At 36.8% G+C, this 22642-nt stretch overlaps 5 protein-coding genes across 21 annotated transcripts; 2 read left to right on the forward strand and 3 right to left on the reverse strand.

The window, feature by feature from the left end:
* Window positions 1-1063: 1063 nt before the first annotated feature.
* Window positions 1064-3957, forward strand: LOC120002010. Of its 3 annotated transcripts, XM_038850553.1 has the most exons (4): window positions 1064-1749; window positions 1834-2250; window positions 2350-2552; window positions 2875-3957. In XM_038850553.1, the coding sequence occupies exons 1-4, from the start codon at window positions 1551-1553 to the stop codon at window positions 3052-3054; spliced, it is 999 nt and encodes a 332-aa protein (XP_038706481.1). In that variant the 5' UTR covers window positions 1064-1550; the 3' UTR covers window positions 3055-3957. The 3 variants fall into 3 exon arrangements, with proteins under 3 accessions (XP_038706481.1, XP_038706480.1, XP_038706482.1); XM_038850552.1 differs by having other exon boundaries at window positions 1834-2552; window positions 2875-3955; XM_038850554.1 differs by having other exon boundaries at window positions 1834-2552; window positions 2839-3014.
* LOC120002008 (serine--glyoxylate aminotransferase) lies at window positions 2145-11088 on the reverse strand. 12 transcript variants are annotated; one of them, XR_005469081.1, is made up of 13 exons: window positions 10953-11088; window positions 10731-10873; window positions 10380-10614; window positions 9932-10226; window positions 9529-9590; window positions 7831-9036; window positions 6656-6924; window positions 6045-6329; window positions 5437-5803; window positions 5069-5279; window positions 4365-4517; window positions 2375-2526; window positions 2145-2253 (listed from the first exon to the last, which is right to left on the reverse strand). XR_005469081.1 is itself a non-coding variant. In XM_038850547.1 (12 exons), the coding sequence occupies exons 7-11, from the start codon at window positions 6858-6860 to the stop codon at window positions 4380-4382; spliced, it is 1206 nt and encodes a 401-aa protein (XP_038706475.1). In that variant the 5' UTR covers window positions 6861-6924; window positions 7831-9036; window positions 9529-9590; window positions 9932-10226; window positions 10380-10614; window positions 10731-10873; window positions 10953-11088; the 3' UTR covers window positions 2255-2526; window positions 4365-4379. The 12 variants fall into 12 exon arrangements, 10 of the variants coding, with proteins under 10 accessions (XP_038706475.1, XP_038706479.1, XP_038706471.1 ...); XR_005469082.1 differs by lacking the exon at window positions 2145-2253 and adding an exon at window positions 4013-4066 and having other exon boundaries at window positions 2255-2526; XM_038850547.1 differs by lacking the exon at window positions 2145-2253 and having other exon boundaries at window positions 2255-2526.
* A 580-nt stretch (window positions 11089-11668) lies between these two features.
* On the reverse strand, window positions 11669-15431 carry LOC120001734 (phytochromobilin:ferredoxin oxidoreductase, chloroplastic). Its single transcript, XM_038850180.1, has 8 exons — window positions 15149-15431; window positions 14568-14684; window positions 13563-13657; window positions 13204-13297; window positions 12968-13099; window positions 12711-12815; window positions 12234-12284; window positions 11669-12146 (listed from the first exon to the last, which is right to left on the reverse strand). Exons 1-8 carry the CDS (start codon window positions 15326-15328, stop codon window positions 11967-11969), a joined length of 954 nt encoding a protein of 317 aa, XP_038706108.1. The 5' UTR covers window positions 15329-15431; the 3' UTR covers window positions 11669-11966.
* A 608-nt stretch (window positions 15432-16039) lies between these two features.
* LOC120001723 (vacuolar protein sorting-associated protein 20 homolog 2) lies at window positions 16040-18748 on the reverse strand. The gene is made up of 6 exons (XM_038850155.1): window positions 18544-18748; window positions 17295-17447; window positions 16965-17117; window positions 16722-16805; window positions 16425-16587; window positions 16040-16330 (listed from the first exon to the last, which is right to left on the reverse strand). The coding sequence occupies exons 1-6, from the start codon at window positions 18643-18645 to the stop codon at window positions 16305-16307; spliced, it is 681 nt and encodes a 226-aa protein (XP_038706083.1). The 5' UTR covers window positions 18646-18748; the 3' UTR covers window positions 16040-16304.
* Window positions 18749-18934: 186 nt separating this feature from the next.
* LOC120001846 (RNA polymerase II transcriptional coactivator KIWI) lies at window positions 18935-20947 on the forward strand. 4 transcript variants are annotated; one of them, XM_038850335.1, is made up of 4 exons: window positions 18935-19106; window positions 19211-19316; window positions 20526-20567; window positions 20644-20947. In XM_038850335.1, exons 1-4 carry the CDS (start codon window positions 18975-18977, stop codon window positions 20838-20840), a joined length of 477 nt encoding a protein of 158 aa, XP_038706263.1. In that variant the 5' UTR covers window positions 18935-18974; the 3' UTR covers window positions 20841-20947. The 4 variants fall into 4 exon arrangements, with proteins under 4 accessions (XP_038706263.1, XP_038706264.1, XP_038706266.1 ...); XM_038850337.1 differs by having other exon boundaries at window positions 18946-19106; window positions 20545-20567; window positions 20644-20835; XM_038850336.1 differs by lacking the exon at window positions 20526-20567 and having other exon boundaries at window positions 18937-19106; window positions 20644-20946.
* The last annotated feature ends 1695 nt before the right edge of the window (window positions 20948-22642 follow it).

The raw sequence follows: 22642 nt of genomic DNA on the forward strand, positions 1-22642 counted from the left end.
TTTGTAGTTATGCCATTGTTTGGGGAGTTTTGGTCGCATCCCATTTTTTACTAAACACTTCCCATGTTAATAGCAACTTCAATTTTTTAAAATTTTACCAATCACTTCCCATGTTAATAGCAACTTCAATTTTTTAAAATTTTACCAATGACATCAAAAGTACATAAAATATCAAACATTTTAGAAATGCACCTCATGTCCAAAACAGACTGTCTTTATAACCCCACATTTGATCTGTCAATGATCGCAACCTATATTGCCAACCAAGAGCATCTGCATCCAATAACGTATCCCAGAAGTATTTCATTCCCCAGCTCCATGGAAGTTGCAGAACCTTCACAAAGAACTTAAGGTGCCCTAGAAGAGGTCGTTCATGACTATGGATGGTTAAAACTCATGTATCTTGAATATTCTCTGAGGCCAATTGACTTCAGAAACAAGTTCACACTCTCTTCACCAGCCTTGTTCTCTTCATTGGCCCACAAGACTTGCTTGATCCGAACAAGATGGAACGCTTTTCTAACACTTACCTCCCCAAAATGAAGGTGGGGAGAGAGAAATGAGGAGGTAGCACTATCCGCCTCTCTACTATTCTTTGAGCACTCCATTAATGGTCCATTTAGGAATGTGGTCAGCACCTTATCGGCATTACTCCACCCTGGTGACCATGCTCGAGCAAGAAGGGCCTTACTGACTTACTTCCCTTCTCAAATTCGTCTTCAAATATCAGCGGCGTGCCGAAGGCGTCACCAGAGCCCTCCCTCCGCGCTCCACGACATTCTAGCTTCCGTTCTCCACCGCGCCCTAGGTTCTCTATCGACAGAATCACTCTCCCCGTTCTAAGCTTCGAAGGCTTGGAGTATTATGGGGTCTTTTAAGCCTAAGTCTCAGAATATACGAAGTCAACGTGAAATCAAAGTAAGTCGGGGTATCTTTAATAAAAAGTGAGGTGTGACTAAAGTTCCTCCATTGTTTTCTTACATTTTAGTCAGGCCCACATTAAATTGGACTTGGGCTTGGGCTGATGTAATTATCTAAGGACGACTTTGATCCAATTTGCTCAATAAAACACGATCAAATTATTGCCTTCATGCACATTTCATTTTCAATATTATCACCAAACACAAACAAACAAGCCAAAAAAAAAGTGAATACCTGGTGCCATATGCAGTCGTACTGCATTTGTGATTTGTTCCTTTACGGTCAGATAAAAATATGATACAACTTACATGAAAAGTTGTAGTAGATTTTGAAAGATTTCACTCAAAAAACTTTGGGGGGGGGTGGGCAATAGTGATTGGTGAGTCTAAAATTTGTTGTTGGGGGGCCACCAGTATACTGGTACTACCGGAATATGACATTCACATGCATAACCACATGCACAAACTACAAAACCACCAATTTCTGGGCACTGCCCTGTTGTTTTCCCTATCCATCTATCCAAAACCATCCATTTTGAGAATGACCCAACATGGATACATCTCCTCTCTTTGGCTTGAAAGTAATAAAGTTGTTTATTATTACTTTCCTAAACTATTGCTCTCAATCTAATGGAACAATCCCCATCCAGTGTCCAACAAGAGTTCAACCTTGGACAATGGGCTTTGAAGGCTCAAGTTGCTCGAGGAAACACGAATTCAAGACGGTTTTCCACGTCATACATCGAAAGACAGAGAGAAGAAGCAAGGTCATTCAGATCAAATAGAACCATCTCTAGCACTGCCTCATCTCCAGGCTATACCTTGAGAGGTCTGTCTGTTATACCACATTTTATGGTTTTGCTTACATTTGTGTAGACATGTGTCTCTCAAACAACCCAGTTTATGTTTGCAGAAGAAATAGACCCATCTACTTATTCCTTCACAACTGCTCTTCAAGGTGATTTAAGTACTCAAAAATATGAACTTATTGTACTAAGTTCACTAAGTGTTTATGTGATCAATGTGTGTGTTTTTGGGGGGTTGTGTACTTCAGCTTTGCAGGCAAGGTATGGCTACAACAGTTGGGATTGCTTATCACCAGATGGGTTTGCTTTAAACTCCAAGTGGAATGAAGCAGAGAAGTATATATGCAATCCACACTCAGGGGAGGTCCCACTGGAGTGTTTATCAGCTAAAACACTTAGCGCGAGATCATTCCGCAACTATACAAGCAGGACTTTTATGTCTGCACCTCTTGTTTACTCTTTTCAATCAAAGCAAATCCACACCAGGTCTTGTGTGCCTAGTGTACTCCACTTTCCAATTCAAGGTCCTAAAAACACATGTTGCATCTCTTCTATTACTTATGTTTTGTGTTCTTCAAGTGTTATTTTGGAGTTCAATTTTGAAGTTATTTATCAAATTTCAGAAGCAAAGGATGTCGAGATGGTTACCAAGGATGTCGAGACCATTACTATGGATGTTGGCATTCAAAGCACACTGCCTGAGCTTCAATCAAACAGCTCCAGCTTCGTTTCCTCCCAAAAAATCATCAAGAGCTTGCTGAAGCAATGTGAAGAAGAAGGCAGAGATTCACCCAACTTTACTGAAAAGATGAAACGTGAGAAAAAGGTATGCTTAGATACAAAACTATTATGCAGAGATGCAACAGTAAAAAAAAAATGTTACCTAGGATTATAAAAGTTGGAATTAATTGACAGTGTAAGAAAATTTAAATATTGAGTCTGCAGTTTCTTAGTATTTGCAAAAATTTTCAGTATAACTTTTGTACACAGGTTTTGTCTTGTCCATTCAAATTTTGCTCTCTTTCATCAACGACACTGATACATCTTTCAGTACTAAAACATGTGTACAGTCTGTTCAAAAAATATCTCAAGCATTCCAGTATATTCTACAGGTTCCTGCTTGACTCAAATAAGAAAGTTAAGTGCAGGTTGTAGAAAATAAAGGCAGAAGTGATGGGAAAAGAAAAGAGAAAGAAGGAAAGGAAAAGGAGAAGGGGAGATGGAGGCGCAGCACACAAGGTGGGTGCTTGTCATGGATGACCAACAAGAACAAACCTAGGAAGAAGAATATGTGTCTTCCCCTTCCCCATCTAATTAATGGGTGCTAAATGTCACTAAAAATGGTGAAGTTACTGAAAGACACTCTGTCTAGGGACCAATGAGTCTGAAGGTTATTGGTTTTTGTTGTATCTATTGTTTGACTGTTATGTGGTTGTTTTGGCTTTCAGAAAGTAGTACCATTTTCTTTTTCCAACAAGTTCAACATCAGTACCATGTAGTGATATTGATATATAGCCTGAAAAAATATCTTCTTGAGTAGCTTAGACAAACCACTAGTTTCTGATATTATTGAGACTCTTAACAAGTAATTTGCCAAGTAATTCCTAATCATGATATTACCTAATCACCTTTCTTGACTCAGCTACCATTGCAGGAATCATTGTTGTAGTTTATCTGAGATACTTAAAAAGCTTAAATTCATCTAAAATCGTCCTCAACACCCCTTGTGAAAATTTCGATTCTCATATCCGTCAAAAGATTAAGAACATAACCCCCCATAAATTATGACCACCTAGAAATAACCCTTTCAAATATGTTTCGAGTCCGATGCCTCATCTGCATTCTGTTTCTTACTATCAAAACATATATATCCTTGAAATGCATTTGGTTTTTGAAGCTTTTTTACGACTATAAGACCTCTTAAACTCTGAAGGTCAATTAAACAAACAAAGCATAAAAACAGTAACGGTGAATTCATAAGATCTACCCTATTGACTGCAAGTCCGAGCCAATTATTCTTGGAGACAACTGTCTGAAGGAATATGTTCAGGTTCATAATTTCCACGTGATAGGTTACATTTACTCTCCATTTATTCTCTAAAGAAACGCTAATTCTACTGCAAAAACATGTTTTCCTATATCAAGGTACCTTCTATTAAGTCTATGAAGGCTTGAAAAGAAGAAGATTAAGACCTAATTAAGGTATTGGCGTATTGCACACGTAAAAATTTTCAGGGCTACACTAGAGTCTAACCAATCTAGTATATTCAAGGTGGTAACACATACCTTTCAAATTAGTAATGTGTTTGCTGCTATCAATTTATAGATGTCAGGTTCAACCTACATTTGCCCATGTATTAAGTGTCATTGGTTAGCAATCTATGCAAAAATCAATCTAGGGTCTTTCCAGAAACTTGCTAAGTTTATTGATGTATAGAAAAAAAAGTAATCATCCCTAATTTATAACATTTCAACAAGAAATTGAGATGCTAATTAGATTTGGAGACTTCAAGTGTAAAATAATACAAATAACAATATAGTGAGTTCAGGTTCGGCAAAGCCTTAGAAGAGTGCGAAACAAAGTTATGAATTTTATACAGAGTAACTTGAAGCAATTGGCATAGGAGAAAGTAATTACAAGATCGCAGGGCAGTTAAATCCTCGAAGGGATCACAGGAGTGGTGTTCTGTAGGTAAGCAGAGGCAGCTGCAACTCCACTTCCCAGCTTTACTGGGTATCCCACATCTTTAAGTACCATCTCAACACCAGCAAGACAACCCAATAGTTGCAACTAAAAATTCAAAAAACAACTTAGAGAGAGCACCACGAAAGTAATATCAACAACCTTCCTCAGCAATTTTGATTACTGAGTCATAACCTTCAAAACATTATGATGACTGAATTTTTCAGTACTAAACAAGATGAATTACGTATGATGAGACCATGTCATATAAAAGTCCGTTAGGAACGAAAAAGAAAAAAGAATCATTGAGAATCACCCAGAGACAACTGTAGCACCTATGCAAGCACTAATAAAACCGAATGTGACTAGGAAAACAATAATTTGTATTTAGGAATAAACGAGCTATCTTCCTGTGTTCAGAAAGTAATTTAAGAGTTTCTTAAAATTTTGGTGATGTTATTTGTCACAGTAATCAAAGCACTGAGCTAAAAACTGAAACAACATGCATTCTAATAAACTTTCTCATAAATGAGTTGCGTTCTCTAAATAGTGTAGTAGCAGCCTCTACCCCTACAAAGTGCATAAATATATATGGAGTTTCCTAATAATTGTGAGTAGAAATATTATCTTCCATGTGGCAACAAGAGAAATCAAATTACCTCATTCAAGTTTCCAAGATGCCCAATTCTGAATACCTTCCCAGCAATTTTGTTAAGGCCCAAACCCAAGCTTAAATTGTATCTCTTCCATGCACTTCTGACAATTTCTGAACTATCTATATATGGGGGAACCATAACCGCAGTTACTGTATCACTGTACCATTCTTCCTTTTGAGTGCAGTTCTTAAGGCCCCAAGCTTCCACAGCCAGTCTACATTTTCAATGAATTAAAATCTTATCATGATTCCTTAAAATTCGCTCCACCAAAGAAATTCATCTATATAGGGCTAAATGCAAAGGCATATGATATAATAGACAATTAAATATCAAAGAGTCAGAGACCTCCCGCAAAATGAATAATGTCTCACCGTGTTGCTTTGCCAAGACGAGTGTGTCTTGCAATGACATTATCAAGTCCTTCCTCAAAAATCAGGTCAAGAGCTGCTCTGAGTCCATACAATAGTTGGATGGAAGGGGTGTATGGCCAAAATGTTCCCATCTTGTAAAACTTCAAATAGTCATTCCAGTCAAAGAAAACTCTCACAGATTTTGCAGTTTTAGAAGCTTCTAAAGCTTTGGGGCTGGCACAAACAATGCCCATCCCAGTTGGAAGAGAAAGAGCTTTCTGAGAGCCAGTTAAAGCTACGTCTACTCCCCATTCATCCATACGGAAATCAAGAGCACATATTGATGACACTCCATCAACAAGAAAGAGGGCCGGATGCTGATAGTGATCTGAAAGTAACCATGTATGAGATGATCATCATAAAACTACCTAAAACTACATAAAATAAGACATCAAAACAACTAAGAAACATTTGTGGGTTTCTCTAAATACTCTAGTAATTTACAGTGCATATTCACTAAGGAAACAGGCAAAAACGCCTTACATTATCTGTTGAGCTCTTAAATCAGACTTTGTGTGTTCACATTGTGAGGCATGCCCACTACCAAAAGCATAAGATCGTGCACTTACCAAGTATTTTTCTGACCGTAGCCAAGTTGTTGGTTACTCCAGTTGCTGTCTCATTATGAACAATGCAAATGGCCTTAATGGTATGTGCAGTATCTGCCGCAAGTTTTGATGCCAGAACGTCGAGTTTGGCACCTTCACCCCAGTCACTTTCTACAACATCGACCTTGAAGCCAAGGCGCTTCTGTTGATCAATCCAGAGCAAACTGAATTGACCAATCAGGAAAGACACAATTCGATCTCCTGGTGACAGTGTGTTGGTAAGTGCACTCTCCCATGCACCAGTTCCTGAACAAAACAGATATGTTTGTTAACATGAGTCAGATTAACTCAAACACATAAAATTTCCAAGGATTATTCTATTGGTGTGAGATTAGATAACCAAGAAAAAAAAATACTGTGTGCCATTCATGATATTACTATTAACATAAATCAATCTGTAAATCAAGGACACCTAGGCATCATATAAGTAGGACATTATTATATGTTCTTTCCTTTTCTTTTCCACGCATTATTTTAAGCATTTCAATTGATTTTTCTTTGATACATTTTTAGGATAGTCCAGAATTCCATCATCTGCATTTACAGTTTTGATTTAGCAAAAGAACAAGTACCCGTGGTCGGGATCATAAATGGAGTGCCACTGGCTGTCTTAAAGATCTTTTTCACATCTTCAAGCAGAGTTTTTGTCAGCGCAGGAACAGCCGGAGAACGATAATCCTCATTGTTCCTGTTCATTGCCCGGATGACCGGCTCTGGGATGTTAACTGGCCCAGGAACAAATAGATGGTTCCTTCCTGGTCCATAAACATAGTCCATATTGCTGCCGCCAAATAATAAGAATTTCACTGATTCTTGATGATTCAGCGTCAGAACAGCTCAGCTACAAGAACCACGCCAAAAAAAAAATACAAATCAATTCATAAAAGTCCTCCTTAACTTTAGTCTAGATGGAAAAATAAAAGAAAACATTGTCCAGAATATGTAAGAAGGAAAAAAAAGAAGAAGAAAAGTGACAGCATAACTCAATTTAGTAACCAAAAACCCATTAAGGAAATCAAGCTAATGTCAATTTGTAGCTTTATTCTGTTATTGGAACTATGTGGAAATTCAATGCAACCAAGACTTAGTAGTGCAAAAGAAGCATACACAAACAAGTGCTTAATCCATTGTTAACAGTTTGAAAGGTATGTGTGTTTCACAGCCATTCAACTTGGTAAAAGTAATCTGTACTAAGAAGGAATAGCAAAGGCAGAAAATTAAACCTTCATAGGCCATAGTGGATAACAAAGGATAGATAAGTAGGTAACCAAAAAGAAGGAATTTTAAGGCTCCATTTATTTCAAGGGAAAATCAAACCTTTGGAAAACCCACAATTTTCCTAAGGAAAAATAGTAATTTTCAACATGTGTATTATAAAAATATGTAAAACTCCTCAAAACGAAGTAACGAACACCAGAAAATTATGAGCTTTCCAAAAGTATAGATTTTCCTCGAAACAAGAGCATAAGAGTCATTTTGAGTGACATAGTTTGCAGAACAATACCAGTGTTTTGAAAACTTGCCTTTTGCTAATATAGTACAGCGGAGCTTTTGAGGGAAATTAAACCCTAAAATTGATAAAAAAAAAAAAAGTACCAGAGAAGAAAACGTTCTTTTATCATCATCTGCAGTGAGATTACATGAATCCATACAAACACTCAAACAAACATATATACACGAATGATCGGAAGAAGAATCCACAGAATCTAAAAAGAGAAAAGGCAGGTTATGACGTATTTGATGTAACCTGAAAGCGTATCGTCTTCAGCAGTTGAGTTTGAGAGGAAGAAGTACCTGCCTGCCTTGCATCGCAGAGTGGGTGAAAAAGGCCAAACAGTCGCATTTTATAAGAGGGCGCGGGATCACAACCAAGTATGATCTGGGACCCACTTCCATACCACGTGGCGGATAAGAATTGACTCCGTTTCTTGAATCCTGCGGTAAATAATAACCCACAGCGATTTCGCACTAACTTACCCATTTAAAATGTAATTAAAGAAATGGAACAAATCAGTGTGGGAAGCAATAATGGCAACTTACAAAAAGACAAAGCACAAACAGTAGTTGATTAGAAATGTTATTTTAAGTATGAGGTTGGAAAAACAACATGAAAGATAACGTGGGAGAGAGCTACCAGCCACTCCCTCTCTTGTGACGACCATTGCCACACACAGCTTCTTTCTCTAAGTCTAGATAATCAGATTCTCTTTTGAGGCCTGAGTTCATTCCCTTCTGTCTGTCGATTAGCCCGAAAGAGATGGCTCTTTTTCTTGGCTCCACTCTCTCTCATTTGAGTTTCCCTGAAGAAAGTGTTAATCATGTTCTTATCAAAGTGTAAGAGATTAGACACTGCAATATAAAGAGTGAAAATACAGAGTCCCCTCACTGAGCTTGAAACTTGCCCTTCCAAAAACGAGTTCCCGCTAGCAGTACAGTAACCACAAGATGCATAAATTACCACCAAATAGTTTTTGGTACCTGGGCACAACTCAAGTACACTCTTTCTTTTTTCACAAATAATTTAAGAAATAACTTAACAGATTGTCAGTCAGAATTGAATGAGACTGATTCTACCCCTCATTACAGCATCTACTAAAACAATTCGCAAGAACTTTTCTGTAGTCTTGTTAATTGATTCTTCCCCAGCAGCGTTTTTCTTACATAGTTGCATTGACAGTTTATTGAGATCAGCTACTCAACCATTCGAGTATTCAGTGGCTGAAGCAGTACCGCCACAAGGTGAAGAAACACTAGGCAACCTGAGCAGCCTATGGAGTTAAGCATATACCCCCAGAGCATAAGTGCTCGAAGACCTATTCCATAGACTTGGAATTTGATGGAAGGTCTGATCAGCTGGCTCAGAACAGAATGCAGCAGAGAGTTTCTGACTGCTTATGAGGGCTGCCTGTACACCTTGTAAAGCATTTAAATCCAATCTCACCACACTGGCCTCCTGCAGCAAAAGACACAAGGGAAATGAAAACACATAGCTGATTCATGGAAGACATTATACTGTGCTTCAACTGAGAAGTAAAATTAACTGAGTTAATTGCCTCGTTATTCTTGCTGATCCTTTTTCCTTTTTTATATCAGAACAAAAAGCCGTCCATCTAATGGAGTCTCAATACTAAGCTTAAATATTAACAGGGTACATACATGTTTTATAACATAAAGTGTTGACAGAATTGAAACTGCCATTAAACAAAACAATGAGATGCAAACCTTTATTTACAATTTTGAATATAACAAAAATCAATCTCCAATACAATAATAGTTTCCCTTTGAGTAGACAATAATATAAAACCGAGTGTGTTAAGTGTTAACAAAACAAAGACAAAGCATTTACAAAACTAGACAACAGATTCAACAATAAAAAACCCTAATCAACATGTTTAGAAATATAATACCTAAGCAACACATTCAGAAATATAAATTCAAACCATACCAGACTTTATTTTTCAATCTCATCTTCCAGCTTTTCAAGTGAGAAACATTCCTCGCCATCAGCTGCAACAGCCCAAGAAATTTTGTTACGGTTGTGAGTTATCAAATTCTGGACAGTCATGTATTTTCAACAAACGACAATGACATTGCAGGCAGACATTGTCTTTCCTTTTAACAAGTTCATAATTTTTACATATGATTCATTAATTTCCATTTGCAACTTTGTGTTACTTTTTTGTCTTTGACATTACAAATGCTTAATTTATGAATGACAAAATGAATGAAATTTGACTTGTTTGCTAAATCAAACATGTTTAGCCTCCTATTCTTTGTTTGTTCATTTGTTTTTTTTTTATCACATACAATAACATGCATGTGAACATTTGTATGTATGGAACACTTACAGATACAGAAGCAGTTTGAGAGTGGGGATCGGATGGAGAAGAATGGGTGGAGGCAATGTCAGGGTAGGAGAAGCCGAACGCGACCTTCAGAAGGAATTGACTCCCAAGTGGATGGAGGCAGCCATGGATCTTCCACCTTGAATCTCTAAAAAACAACGCGAAATTTGTCTCCCCCACCGTCATATTGGTTTGCTTGAACCCACACGATCGCTTACAGTGCAACTACTACAGGTTTCTTGGGATCAGTTCTTCCTCTATTTCTCTGATCCATCAACGGAAGTTGCAGCTCGAAACCCTAGTTGTTCACCAAACAAAAACACTAGTTAACCTGGGTAATGTCGCCAAAGCATTAGTCATGCAATTGAACGGCATGGAAGAGATCATCAATCCCGTACAATAAGTCAATAATCATGTATGTGAACGTATGTATGTATGTTTGGGAACGTACTAAGACAGAGGAAGTGGGGTTCAGAATGACAAGAATAGGAGGAGGCAATGTCGGAGTGGGAGAAGCGAACACCGCCATGGAGTTGATTCCCTCAAACAACGATATCTCTCTCCCACCGTCATATTGTTTAGTTTCCATCAATATGACCACTTGCAGTGCTACTAGCACTAATTCTTGGAATCAGATTTTCGTCTGCTTCTTATCCATCAACAGAATTCAAACCGCAGTCTACAGACTGCCATGACAATTCAAACGATTTCATAAACCCTAGTTGTCAACTTTACTTCTACAAATAAAAGGTGCGAAATTGAATAACAATAGAGTGCATGATCGATGTCGATGGATACTTACAGTGATCTGTCCCAACCGGAGTATTTTTGGCATTGACGGTTTCCTGATTGTTATCTATGAATCTACACGACTACTTACAATTATGCCACTAGTACCAGTTCCTTCCGATAAGTTCTTCTCGTGACGGAATTGACAATTCAAAACTGCAAAATCACATGCCGACATAACAATTTGATCAATTTCGTAAACCCTATTTCTCATTGAATCTACACGACTACTTACAGTGCTAATAATACCAGATGTAATTGGCAATTCGAAACTGCAAACCGCAGGCCGCCATAATACTCTGAACAATTTCGTAAACCCTAGTCACGAACTCTGTCTCCCTCTCGTAGTAAGAGGTGCGAAATTTGATTGAAAATTATGCACTAGAGACGGGGGATATTTATAGGAAACGTTTGACGCGTTTTTCTAACGCTAACGGGAAACTTACTTTTGACGCGAACGGGAAACTTTTGAATTCTCATGAGCTAACGGGCAAAAAATCCTGGCCGGTCCAGCCCATAAAAGGTGATGGAGATTTTAGTCGGTGACGCGCTTTTGTAACGGGGAACGGGAAACGGAAAAAGTTTTGGCGTGCTTTTGAAGCGGACGGGAAACTCCCTCCATCGGTAATGGGCCTTATGGCCCAACAAGTGTGGCCCGAAAATTTATCCCCGTAGAGGGGTTTCCGGGAGAAGCTGATCATGGGCGTGGCTCCAACAATTGAATTTCTATCGGCCCGAGCCTGGACACAAAATAAGCCCAGACCCAGCCCAAGCTTATAGAAAAACAAAATTAACATTGTCACTAGACTCACTACCACACTGGTCCGTCTATTTGCAATTAATAAAAGAATTATCACATAAAGGTATAATGTAAGGATGTAAAATAACGGTTCATGTTTACACCGTTGATTTAAAACATATGAGACCTACACCGTTGATTTAAAACATATGAGACCCCCAGAGCAATGGATCCCACTTGTCATTTCATTCATCCACACCATTAAAAAGTAACATTTATTTTACACTCTTACCTTAGACCCGAGTCACTAACTAGTTGAAGTGATAAATGGACATAAATTGAACCACCTCACAGACACATGAAGTTTGCCTAAATACATAAATCTGAAGAGCATAGCTCAAGTACAGAATAGTTGGCAACTCATGTCTACTTAACCTCGAAAGGCCCTTGCAGTTGGTGAATTCGAAACAGAAGAACTACGCAAAACCAGGGAAATTTCCCAAGTCATTTTTAAATGCCGCCAATGAACTCTCCTTCGTTATCCCAAGGGCGATTCTCAAAGGACTTGCCAATGATACTACGCTTCTCATTTATGTTCCCATCCTCGCAACAATACTCTGGGAAGTAATCCAAAAATGTTTTGCTTTCTAGTTCATCTATTCCATGAAAGAGAAACTCCCTCAAGAGCTCCTGTGGGGTGATTAGATGTCAAGTAAGAAAATGCCTTCTAGTTGATGATAAGATATTCAATGAAATAGGAGTTTTGAGCCATGATACCTTTGCAAGCATCTCCCCAACAAGCTTTTTCAGCACATTGTGACCTGGATCCTGCTTCCCAGAATCACATCCATAGGCGCAGATTGAAATATAAGCAGAGAGATTGAAAGAATACAAATGCACGAAAAACTATACATTTCAATAATTAAAGTATATGCAAATTACCTCCATATCTTGGATGTATTGCTATCAAGGATTCTCATGACAAGATATAAATATCAGCGTGATGCATATGCCCCTAAACATTTTTTTCTATCCTAATTTTTCGTGAAATTAAGTGATTTGCATTTACATAATTACATTACCATACGTACAATTTATATCGGAGGATACATTTTCAAACTAAGTTGGCTATTGCAAGAGACTATCCAAAAGCATTTCAACCAAAATCCTTAAGGAATTGACATGCATGGTAGGAAGCATGAAAATCACGGGGAAAAAAGAAGAAGAATCAAGAAAGAAAGACGAAGCAATCACCTTTTCTGTTCGCCAGGTCAGATATCTATGTTGCGCTTCGCGGTTGCTCATAATTTTAGTAACATCTGTCTCCTCCACTGCATGGTCAATCAGCTTAAGCCATGCCTAAAAAAGAAACTAAAAAACTTAACATACAACTAAAATTCAGCAGCTGCCCATTATTCTCCTGTATAATCCATAATCCAGTTCACGACATACATTTACTATATCTTCTCAGTGGTAAACAAAACAGGCTTTTAGAACTACGAAACTTCTACCTTGTAATAATCCACGAATGCAGAATATAGAATATCATGTTTGTACTGACTTGAAGTAAATTTGGTCCATATGACCATTGGTGAAAAAAATTTCAAAGACTCGCTTGTAAGCTTTCCTCCCCATGGTAAAAGCTGCATGAAATCTGTGTTCAGTCACCATATGGTAAGTTTTATAAAGGATTACGAGCCAAATAATTGGGATTTGTATAGTATGCCAATCCAAACAATGTGACTACCTCAGCATACTTGACAGCCAGAGGCATTAAGCTTTTGTAGTACTTTTCCTTGTAATCTCTTCGCATTGTGACATCATGCAGAGGGTTAAGGTCCCTATATATGATTGAAAAACGGTAAGTGCTCACTCTTTTGTACTATACTATCCGGATCAAGCTTATAAGACAGAAATACAGTAATGTAATTTTGAACGGAAAATTTTAAGCTGAGGTACATGCAGCAGCATCTCCAACTGCAGACAGTGACAAAAGGAGCTCTTGTGGCCTAGTGATAGCCAACTCCTTACACTTGCATTAGGTGTACAGTTCGATTCTCAATTGAAATAAAAAATATAAAAATAAAAACAAAGAAGAGAGCTTACAATACAATTATGTTCATGCTAGCAGCGGTGAAAAAGTTGGCACAAAATATGGGTACATCAAATTCTGGTTTAGGAAAGACACCAAAATCAAAAACCTGCACAAATTTTGAGTATAGAAATGTTAGCCATGAGAGCATACATTAGTTTGCGAATCAAAGTCCCTGAACATCAGGCTTTTACATTTTTAATTGCGATATTACATTTATATATATAGTTGTTTCTCTCTTCTGATATGCAGTATCTTTCTGTCCTAAATAATAGTGTCAAACATACCAAAGCTATTAGTGAGCACAAACTTAGTGTCTTTCTACACCCAATAAGCATTCGTTTCCCTCTATTCTTTTTTTATTTTCTTGAAGTTCATACACTATGATCTATTTATACTATTTTATAAAGTGTTTTACCCATCAAATTACCAAACATATTAAAATTACTATACTTTTTGTATAATTGAATATCACTGAGAAACGAAGCAATCATACAAGACAAGAACATGTTCATCATAGGCTAATAAGAAGCTAATATTAGAAGTAGAAATGTATCAGGCTTGAGTCAAGGGTATGCATAGAAGCTTATCCAATAAAAGGGTATGCATAGAACTAGTGTGCTTCTCATCATTGCAACGCAGATACGGTACCAATATAGTGATGACTGTTTCTGAACACAATTGGAATTATATGTATGAATATTGTCCATCCATTCATGAGAAAACCCCTTCAAAGACCAACCTTCATATTTGTTTTCTGCTGGTAAAATATTATTCCATCTTTAAAAAGGAAAAAAAGGTTTACAACCCGCAAGTTCCAGTAATTCACATGATGTCCAAGAACTGTTCATATGCTTATTAAAACTCCAAATCATGACAAGTTCTTTCAGACATTTTTGATGATCACAGAGGAAAGCATCACAGTAGCATAAGTGCATAACGGTTCTGAACTGTTCATTAGCTTAGAATGTTGAACTACAATTATTAGAATAATAAGAAAAAAAGTGCGATAACCAGACCTGCATTCTTTCATTCTCAATGCTCAAACTACGTAGAAGTCTAATCTTGGGAGCTTGGAATGATACCATTTGAAGCTCTGTTTCTCCGTCCAAGGCAATGACTGACCTGTATTTTTCCTGGTGATGCAGCAGGTGACGTTTTCATGAAAATACATAACGAAGATGCACAATAATGATCCAAAACTAACCCACTAATTAGTTTTGAGAAATCCACAAGCATTCATGTTCCCGTTAAGGACTTTCTTTTCTTATGCATTTATAAGAATTAGCACTCAATTTTATGTCAACATCGTACCCAGTATGAATAATATATATATATTATAAACCCAAAGATTAATCTAAATAGTATCTAACCCTAAAGCAGCCCATTCAACAAATAACCAAAGATCAAAGATGCAAGAACTTGCGGAAATGGTTCCACTCACTCAAAAAATTGGAGAGCCAAATTAGAACAAAAGAGCCCCAAACCAAACAATTATAGGAACAACCCATAATCACTCATGAACAGTACAACTCGCATTACATACATATTTTACATAAATTTTTCGCATATATAAACAAGATGGAGTAGAGTGAAGTACCTGGAGAGGAGAAGGCACCAAAACGGTGTGGCTTTTGGTTTCTTCGATGGCAAAGTTGATGAATTCCCTGTAAGAGACTGCAGAGACTTGAAGGGTTCGAGATTTGTAGTTTCTGGACCTGCGGGTGTCGGTTATTGACGTGGTTGGCGGTGAAGTTGTAAGCCTAAGAGAGCACTCCATCAAAGCGAAGCTAACTAGAAGCTCTTGCTCTCTTATTATGGAGAATTTTCAGTCTCTCTTCCTCTACCTCTTCACTCTTCACTGTTTAGATTACCCATTTAACGTTCGCTTTATTTTATCCGAACATATGCAGATGCCAGATGCACCGCCCAGTTTTGCACTAATTGCAAAGATACCACATGTTTTTTTTCATAGTTGCAAATGCACCCCTTTTGTTTTTTTTTTTCCTTTTATTACATGAGAAGGGAATGAAGAAGACTCGTACTTGAGATTTCTATATAAAATACCATGCACATGAGTTTCATCTGTTCTCGGCCGTTTTGTTTGATGAGCCCCTTTGTTTCACAAGAATAATATTATCTAGTTTTTATTTTTTAACATAATGACAACAAGAAATAAAACGCAAAGGGACCCAAGACCGAATGCGATCCAAATATCCAATTGCTTTTGTTCAGTAATTATCACGAGAGCAGGTTTTCATGTTTGGTATGATAAAAGCTTTCTTGGCTCACTCATTCTGGCATCTTAAGACCCATCTTGGCAACAGTTTTCTTCGTGTAGAACCCAAACAACAATGGACTGCAATCATTAATTGGTGAAGAAAACTCAGATTGGAAAACAGGGAGACTTCCAGAGAGTTGAGGAAGCTGAAATATGGTTTCTATCCTATCATTCATATGCCTCTCTCAACCGATTATTATGCTAAGAAATAAAAAGTATGCAACTGATATAATTCATCACACCAATAAATAAACATCTCTTGAGAGTGAAGAAGTAGATCAAATCACGATATGAAGCAGAAGTTGAATTTTACAAATGCTGTGCACAACAATCAGTTGTGGCTGAAAATCCCCAATTACCATTGCATGCAATTGCAAGAATACCAAATGACAAAGAAATAATCTTTTTTGCTTGCATGGATGAAAGCCACAAGGATATGGTTTGAAGGTGACGCCATCTGATGTTTCTTTCCCAATCAAGCAGGCAATGGTTCCTCCAAAACTGCATTTTAGAAGTTGTGAAATTTTTAAGTTTTCATGTCATAAAAGTACAGAGATGCAAGAGAGAGACAGACATTGAGGGGAGAGAGAGGAACCTCTTCTCTTGGTAGAAACTTCATCTGAAGCGATTTCAGTATCATCAGCAATCACATTCGAAGCAATGGGTGCTTTGGTTGGTACGGCGGGCAGATCTAACTTCTCATCTTCCGCAGCTGATGGGACAGAAGTGGGTGCATTTGGCATATCTTGAACGGTAATCTGAGAAAATATGGACGATTTACATCAAGATGCTAACAATTTTCAATTTCAGTGAGGAAGGATGAAAGCACGAATAGCTTCCCTTACATACAATAAAGCCCACGAGACAAGTTAAATAATGAAATTACACATACCTGAGCTTCCAAATTTTCAAATTCTGCCAGAATCTCCTCTTCATCTTCTGCTGACAGTTTCTCACCCAAGATCTCATTGATTTCCTTCAGAAAATGATAAAGTTGAAAGCTTTTAGTAGGAAATCACTAAAATAGAGACAGAGAGAGAAAAGGCACTCATATAAAAGTATCACGGAAACACCACATCCAAACAAGATGCTGAGAAGGATCAAAAATGAAAAAGGAGCTGAAAGTCAAACTTACATCTTGGTAAGCTTTAGCTTCAGCACTATCGTCCATTAGCTTCTGAACATCCTCAAGGTTGATCTCACTTTGTATTGCCTTAATAGCATTATTACCCGCCTTTAAACTCTCAAACACTGCTTTCTGCTTGCTTGCAAGTTCAATATCTGCCAACTGAACCAGAAAGAACATTAAACCACATAGGCATGTTGCGAGCGATGAGATTATACAAATTCCAAAGGCAAAGAAAATTGGAGCATAAAAAGACAGAGTTCTTAAGACAATTGCAAATAATTCAGGGAGGTTAGAAAAAAGGAAACCTGATGCAATGTACTTCTTATCATTACTTACTTGTTGTTCAACATTAATGAGCCAGGTATCAACTTGCTTCAATAATTCTTCTTGTGTTTTCTTCTTCTTCAGCGCTAATAAGGCTCGGTCCTTCCTCTTTTCACGAATCAGATCCCTTGCAGCTTGCTTTTCTGCTTCAATGACAGCTTCAAGCTGAACCAGAAGGATAAAAAGTAACAGAAAGAACAACAGAACAGAAACTGATTGCATTAACTAAAAATAGCTCCTTTCTGTGAATGCCTCAAAAGAAATCCACATTCTTGTTTGGATAAGTGTAAAAATTCTGATAAACTAATCTTATAATTTAACCATGTATCCAAAAAATACAAACAATGTGCATATATCTCAGTTGCTGGTTGTAACTGTCAATTTTTCCTTCTGTATAATGATATTCTTCAAAGAATTTTATCTCCAGAGAACTAAATAATAAGAGCACCGCCAAGGGTACAACAATCCAATGTATTTTTAAGTACAGATGAGCAAGACCCTGTTTACAATTGCAGAGCATCTTTAGAGCATTACTCCTTTTCCATTATCTCTCCGGCAGTTAGTTACAGCACAACATGTACTAAAACAAGAAGTGACGAAATGAACTGAAACAAACCACAATAATGATGCTGCCGACAGAAAATATTTCCAAATTGACTAGAAAAGCAATAACTGCTAAAAATCTAGATTCACTTCTCAAAGTAATTGTATGTTTTCAAATTTGCCTCCGCGGTTTTATGGTCTACGACAAACAAAAAATACCCAGGTAAGAACTAAGTACTGGTGTCAGTTTGCACTTTTTATAGATGATAATGGGATGATACTATATATGATGCTGAAATTTTGCAATCACCTCTACTATAATGTCCCAAAACTGCCCATCGCAACACTCCTGAGACACCATGACTGCTATCCCAACAAGTCCATTCTCCAATCTATGTGAAAGCCCCTAAATTGATTATCTTCTTCCTTCGCCACCTCTCCCTCATCTCCCACAAACCCTATCTCCCACCCACCTTCACCTACACAGCAGCAATAACAAACTCTAAACGGCATAGAAACAAAGAGTTCAATTCAGCCCAACAAAAAAAGATTTAACTCAGACCGTATTTGCTCCCTGAATAGTCAAATGATTTTATCATATTCATTTCAATTCGCGTCGTGTCTGAACATGTCAACCAAGCCCAAGAATATCAAATTAAAAATTTCCCAGTACAAAATTTCTAAAACGTGAATTTGTAGACGTAAATAGATACGGAACCTGTTGTTGATGCTGAGCGAGCTTGCGTCTCTGGGTCTTGAGGGAGAGAATGGCTCGATCCACATCGGTGATCTTCGGCTTCTTCACGAACAAATTCCCCATCAAATTAACTGTTTGGATTTAGTAATTAGAACCACAGGTATACATGTAATTTCCTTCCTTTTCCCCCAAAAATTAGGTTTATTGTTGATCGACGAGAAAACAAAAACCCGATTTTTTTTTTTTATATATGATGAGAAAGACCATATACCTTAGTCCAACAAAAATAAAACATTTTTTTTTATTTTAAATAATCAATGATTTAAAATTGACGTATCTGTAGTTGTAGCTTCACGCGCCGATATTGCGTGTAAGATTGACTGGTCTCAACAAAATTCTATAAAGAGGAGAGAGTGAACAGAAGTCGATTCAGTTTACTGCAGAAGAGCGAGATGTCATCGTTCAGAGGAAAGAGGAAGGACGAGGATTACGCATCGGACGATAACGCGGAAGCCCACGCTCCGCGAAAGAAGATTTCAAAGGCTCAGTCATCCGATGACTCCGATGACGTCGTTGTTTGTGAGGTAGGTGCTTTTGACTACATGTATGGATACTTACGCGAATGTGTGTTTTTATTAGGGTTCATTCGATTGTAGTCGTAATGTGATTATTGTGTTCTGTTGTGCAGATATCGAAGAATAGGAGAGTGTCGGTGAGGAACTGGCAAGGGAAAGTGTGGGTCGATATCCGCGAGTTCTACATCAAAGATGGCAAGCAATATCCTGGCAAGAAAGGTTCGTGTCTTTTTGCCTTCTTTTACTGGTTGTTGTTTACTTCATATGTTTATTCTAGGGTTTACTCTTCGAGGCTTGGTTTCATTTGTAAATATTTGATACTGGATTTTATTGTCTTTGCAAATCGATGTGGTTTCCTTGTTAAGATAGATTTGTGAGAATTATTGTAAGTTCTAGGGTTGTCAATTGCTTGTGTTTTGGTGAGGTTTGGCTATGTGAGTAGACTGTTACAGAGGAATACCCACCCTAATTTATCATTTTCTTGGCCAATTGAAGCCAGCAACTATGGAATAGTTAACTTGGCCAAGGAGTATTTCTGAATGTGCAAAACAAATTTGGATTCAGAGCTGCTATTCGTAATCAATTTAATGTCATATTGGGGTAGTTGAAGGCATTTTGAACATGAAGTGGCTCACTGGTACTTGGCAAAGAGGAATTGTATGATACTTACCAAATTGGCAATACTATTTAAAATACCTTATGTTGGGGCCATATGTTATTTTTTATTGTTTGGTAAAGTTGGGTAAGGTCAAATTACATTTTCTAGTTGAGAAATTTTCCGAAGCGCTAAGTACATTGATGATAAACCTAGTACACACTCCATCAATGCAAGTGGGTTGAAGCGTTAATATCTTGTTGCAGCTTATATATTTTTCTCACTTGAATTGTTACTGTGGGTTCAAGTCTTTTCTAAATTGGATGGTGATAAATGGTTAATTGTTCCTGTGTTAAGCCTTTTGCTGAAGAATGCTGTGTGTGCTGCAGAAGGCAGCATATTCCTATTGCGAAAAGAGCATGCACTTTGCATTTGAGCAAAATATATATGCTTACTTTAGATGCATGCCTTTTAGTGTACCTTTTCTAAATTGTATGGTGATAAATGGTTAATTGTTCCTGTGTTAAAGCCTTTCACTGATAAAGACTTCATGAAAGACAGACTTGGCAAGTTATTGAATTATATTGGAATGCTCACACTTTCATGGAGACCGCACTAGTTTATTGATAAAATGAAGGCTGATTCAGTCTTTTGAAAAATGAAATGTTGCTTTCCCTTACCTTGTCTTCTTTTAATGGTTGTCGTTCCATGATTTAATGATTCGCAAATAAGGCACACTATCTGGCAAGTACGTGGTCTGTTTGGTATATTTGTTATTTGCAGTAGCAAGGTAGAGTTGAGTTTCTAATGTCTATAACATGACCAGATAATAGATATATTTGCATTCTCCAGGTATCTCACTAAATATGGAACAGGTATGTGCGTCAATAACATTATGTTTTCAGCAATGGAGATAGAGACAATCGCTTATTGTTTTTCCTTTCCGTGTAGTGGAATGTACTTCGGAATCATGTAGAGGAAATCGACAAGGCTCTTGCATAGTCTTCTTAGAACGGTGGTCCTGTGATGCTCTTTATAATATACTGAATGAAGTAGGAGCATACAAAATTTTTGTTGTATTTGGTTGCTGGGAACTAAAATGGAAGTTAGGTGGATGCATTTATGTTATATATGGAATCATCGCCTGATTTTGGACTCAAAACTTCCTCATTTTGTATAGGACGCCCTCTCTAACTTTTGCAAATGGTGCTATGTCAATGGGTTAGTGAAATCTTATTCGTCTTGTGCTCCCTTATTCATTCATTCATTCATTCATTCGCCTCCTCTGCTCGTTCCTTACTCGTTTTTGAAGAAAGACAAACTACGTGCCTGCCGCGGGTCCATCTAGCATTGTTATTGGTACTACAACCAGGAATTGTTATACAATAAAGCCCAAAACCTTTGCGGACTGCCATGGAAGTGGCCCAAGGGAAGCCTCAAATTAGGCTAACAAAAAGGTAAAACTTCATACATTTTATTGCACTGGTAATGTATTCGGGCCTGTAGTCACGGAGAGGTTTCTTTCACACTGGCGATCTTACAATTACGTACTAGGTTTAAGCAGTAAAGGAGTTTTTAACCGTCGTGTACCCTTACCATAAATAAATGTCTCAAACGTTTGCCAAACATATGAAAAGGCATTATGCTGTAATAAATTATAGCAGGACCCACTGTAACAACGTTTTTAGCTAGTAAAATTATTTATTTTAATTTTTAAAAATCATAAATATGTATTATTCATCATAACAAACCCAATGACGTGTTTTTTATTTCAAACAAAAGTCAAATTTAACATGAAAAATACATGTTAATTCTAAACTATCGGATATAAACTTAAAATATTCGATGTTTTGATTAGATGAATTTAATTTTTATCTGGAACAAAAGATATATTGTTTGTGTCCATTATGATTAGGGGGTTATGCTATTAAGACTCCATATTTTTACTTTTTACACCCCCTAATGAAAAGACATTATAGGGGGTAGTTTTTTTTTTTTTTTATTCTTTCTTAGGCATGGATCCCACATGTTTTAGTCAACTTTTTTATTCATTTATTTTAAAATCATGGGACCCACCAACCTTAGTCAACTTTTTTATTCATTTATTTTAAAATCAAGGACCAATCAATTTTACATTTAAATGAAATATTTATTTGAAATAAATTAAATTGTTAATAAACTACAAAACATACTATTAAATTAAATTAATAAAAATTATAAATTAATATTTATACTTATAAATAAATTATTCTTATAATAAATTAATAAGTGCTATAATAAATTAGTAATTATTATAATGAATTAATTATCCATTCTGAATAAATATTAAAGTAAATTAACAACAATTATAAATAATAATTTAATATTTATTCATTTATTGTTGTAATAACATATATATATGAAATAAATTATTTTTATTCATCAATAATAATTAATACAATCAAAATAAATTATTTTTATTCGACGTTATTATTTTACTTTTACTCAATAGCTTTTTCACTACGATGAATTTGAAAATGAAGTTACAAGAGGCTCATTTCACTCTCAATGTAATGCGAAAGGGTAAGACCCATTTGGTTGGACTTTGATTCGCTTTTTTTTAGTTTTCCTACTTGTGGAGTACCTACCTACTCATACTTACTCTCTCATTCTCTCTCTAGCCATAGCTACAGCTAAAACAATCTAAGTTAATATTTCTCAATCTATCACTCCAAGCCTATATGGCAAACTAACCCTGAATACTTGTCTACTTTTCACTGAGATATCACACTAACTTAAATGGTGATGTACCATTTGTACTTGACTCATGGGATTCACATAAATTTGTCTTGTCAAACTTTAGTCTCTCTCTAAAATGGTTGTGATTTCACGTATTGGTATCTCTTAAAGTTTGCTTGTCACAAGAATTATAAAATCGTCAAGCCTAGAGAAGTAGATTTGACCTTAAATT

This window comes from Tripterygium wilfordii, chromosome 7, assembly GCF_013401445.1.
Source record: "Tripterygium wilfordii isolate XIE 37 chromosome 7, ASM1340144v1, whole genome shotgun sequence".
Lineage (NCBI taxonomy): Eukaryota > Viridiplantae > Streptophyta > Magnoliopsida > Celastrales > Celastraceae > Tripterygium > Tripterygium wilfordii.

Excerpts from the sequence above, each read along its gene's own strand:
- LOC120002010 (XM_038850552.1), top strand. The coding sequence starts at position 1,551 with ATGGAACAATCCCCATCCAGTGTCCAACAAGAGTTCAACCTTGGACAA. Across the intron at positions 1,750-1,833 it reads TCCAGGCTATACCTTGAGAG|AAGAAATAGACCCATCTACT; the intron begins GTCTGTCTGTTA and ends TTATGTTTGCAG. Across the intron at positions 2,553-2,874 it reads AGATGAAACGTGAGAAAAAG|GTTGTAGAAAATAAAGGCAG; the intron begins GTATGCTTAGAT and ends AGTTAAGTGCAG.
- LOC120002008 (XM_038850547.1), bottom strand. The coding sequence starts at position 6,860 with ATGGACTATGTTTATGGACCAGGAAGGAACCATCTATTTGTTCCTGGG. Across the intron at positions 6,330-6,655 it reads ATTTATGATCCCGACCACGG|GAACTGGTGCATGGGAGAGT; the intron begins GTACTTGTTCTT and ends TGTTTTGTTCAG. Across the intron at positions 4,518-5,068 it reads ATCTTGGAAACTTGAATGAG|TTGCAACTATTGGGTTGTCT; the intron begins GTAATTTGATTT and ends TTGAATTTTTAG.
- LOC120001734 (XM_038850180.1), bottom strand. The coding sequence starts at position 15,328 with ATGGAGTGCTCTCTTAGGCTTACAACTTCACCGCCAACCACGTCAATA. Across the intron at positions 12,816-12,967 it reads CATTCGTGGATTATTACAAG|GCATGGCTTAAGCTGATTGA; the intron begins GTAGAAGTTTCG and ends TTTCTTTTTTAG. Across the intron at positions 12,285-12,710 it reads TGACCTGGCGAACAGAAAAG|GATCCAGGTCACAATGTGCT; the intron begins GTGATTGCTTCG and ends TCTGGGAAGCAG.
- LOC120001723 (XM_038850155.1), bottom strand. The coding sequence starts at position 18,645 with ATGGGGAATTTGTTCGTGAAGAAGCCGAAGATCACCGATGTGGATCGA. Across the intron at positions 16,806-16,964 it reads AAGCTAAAGCTTACCAAGAT|GAAATCAATGAGATCTTGGG; the intron begins GTAAGTTTGACT and ends CATTTTCTGAAG. Across the intron at positions 16,588-16,721 it reads TTGAAAATTTGGAAGCTCAG|ATTACCGTTCAAGATATGCC; the intron begins GTATGTGTAATT and ends ATATTTTCTCAG.
- LOC120001846 (XM_038850335.1), top strand. The coding sequence starts at position 18,975 with ATGTCATCGTTCAGAGGAAAGAGGAAGGACGAGGATTACGCATCGGAC. Across the intron at positions 19,107-19,210 it reads ATGACGTCGTTGTTTGTGAG|ATATCGAAGAATAGGAGAGT; the intron begins GTAGGTGCTTTT and ends TCTGTTGTGCAG. Across the intron at positions 19,317-20,525 it reads GCAATATCCTGGCAAGAAAG|ATATATTTGCATTCTCCAGG; the intron begins GTTCGTGTCTTT and ends ACCAGATAATAG.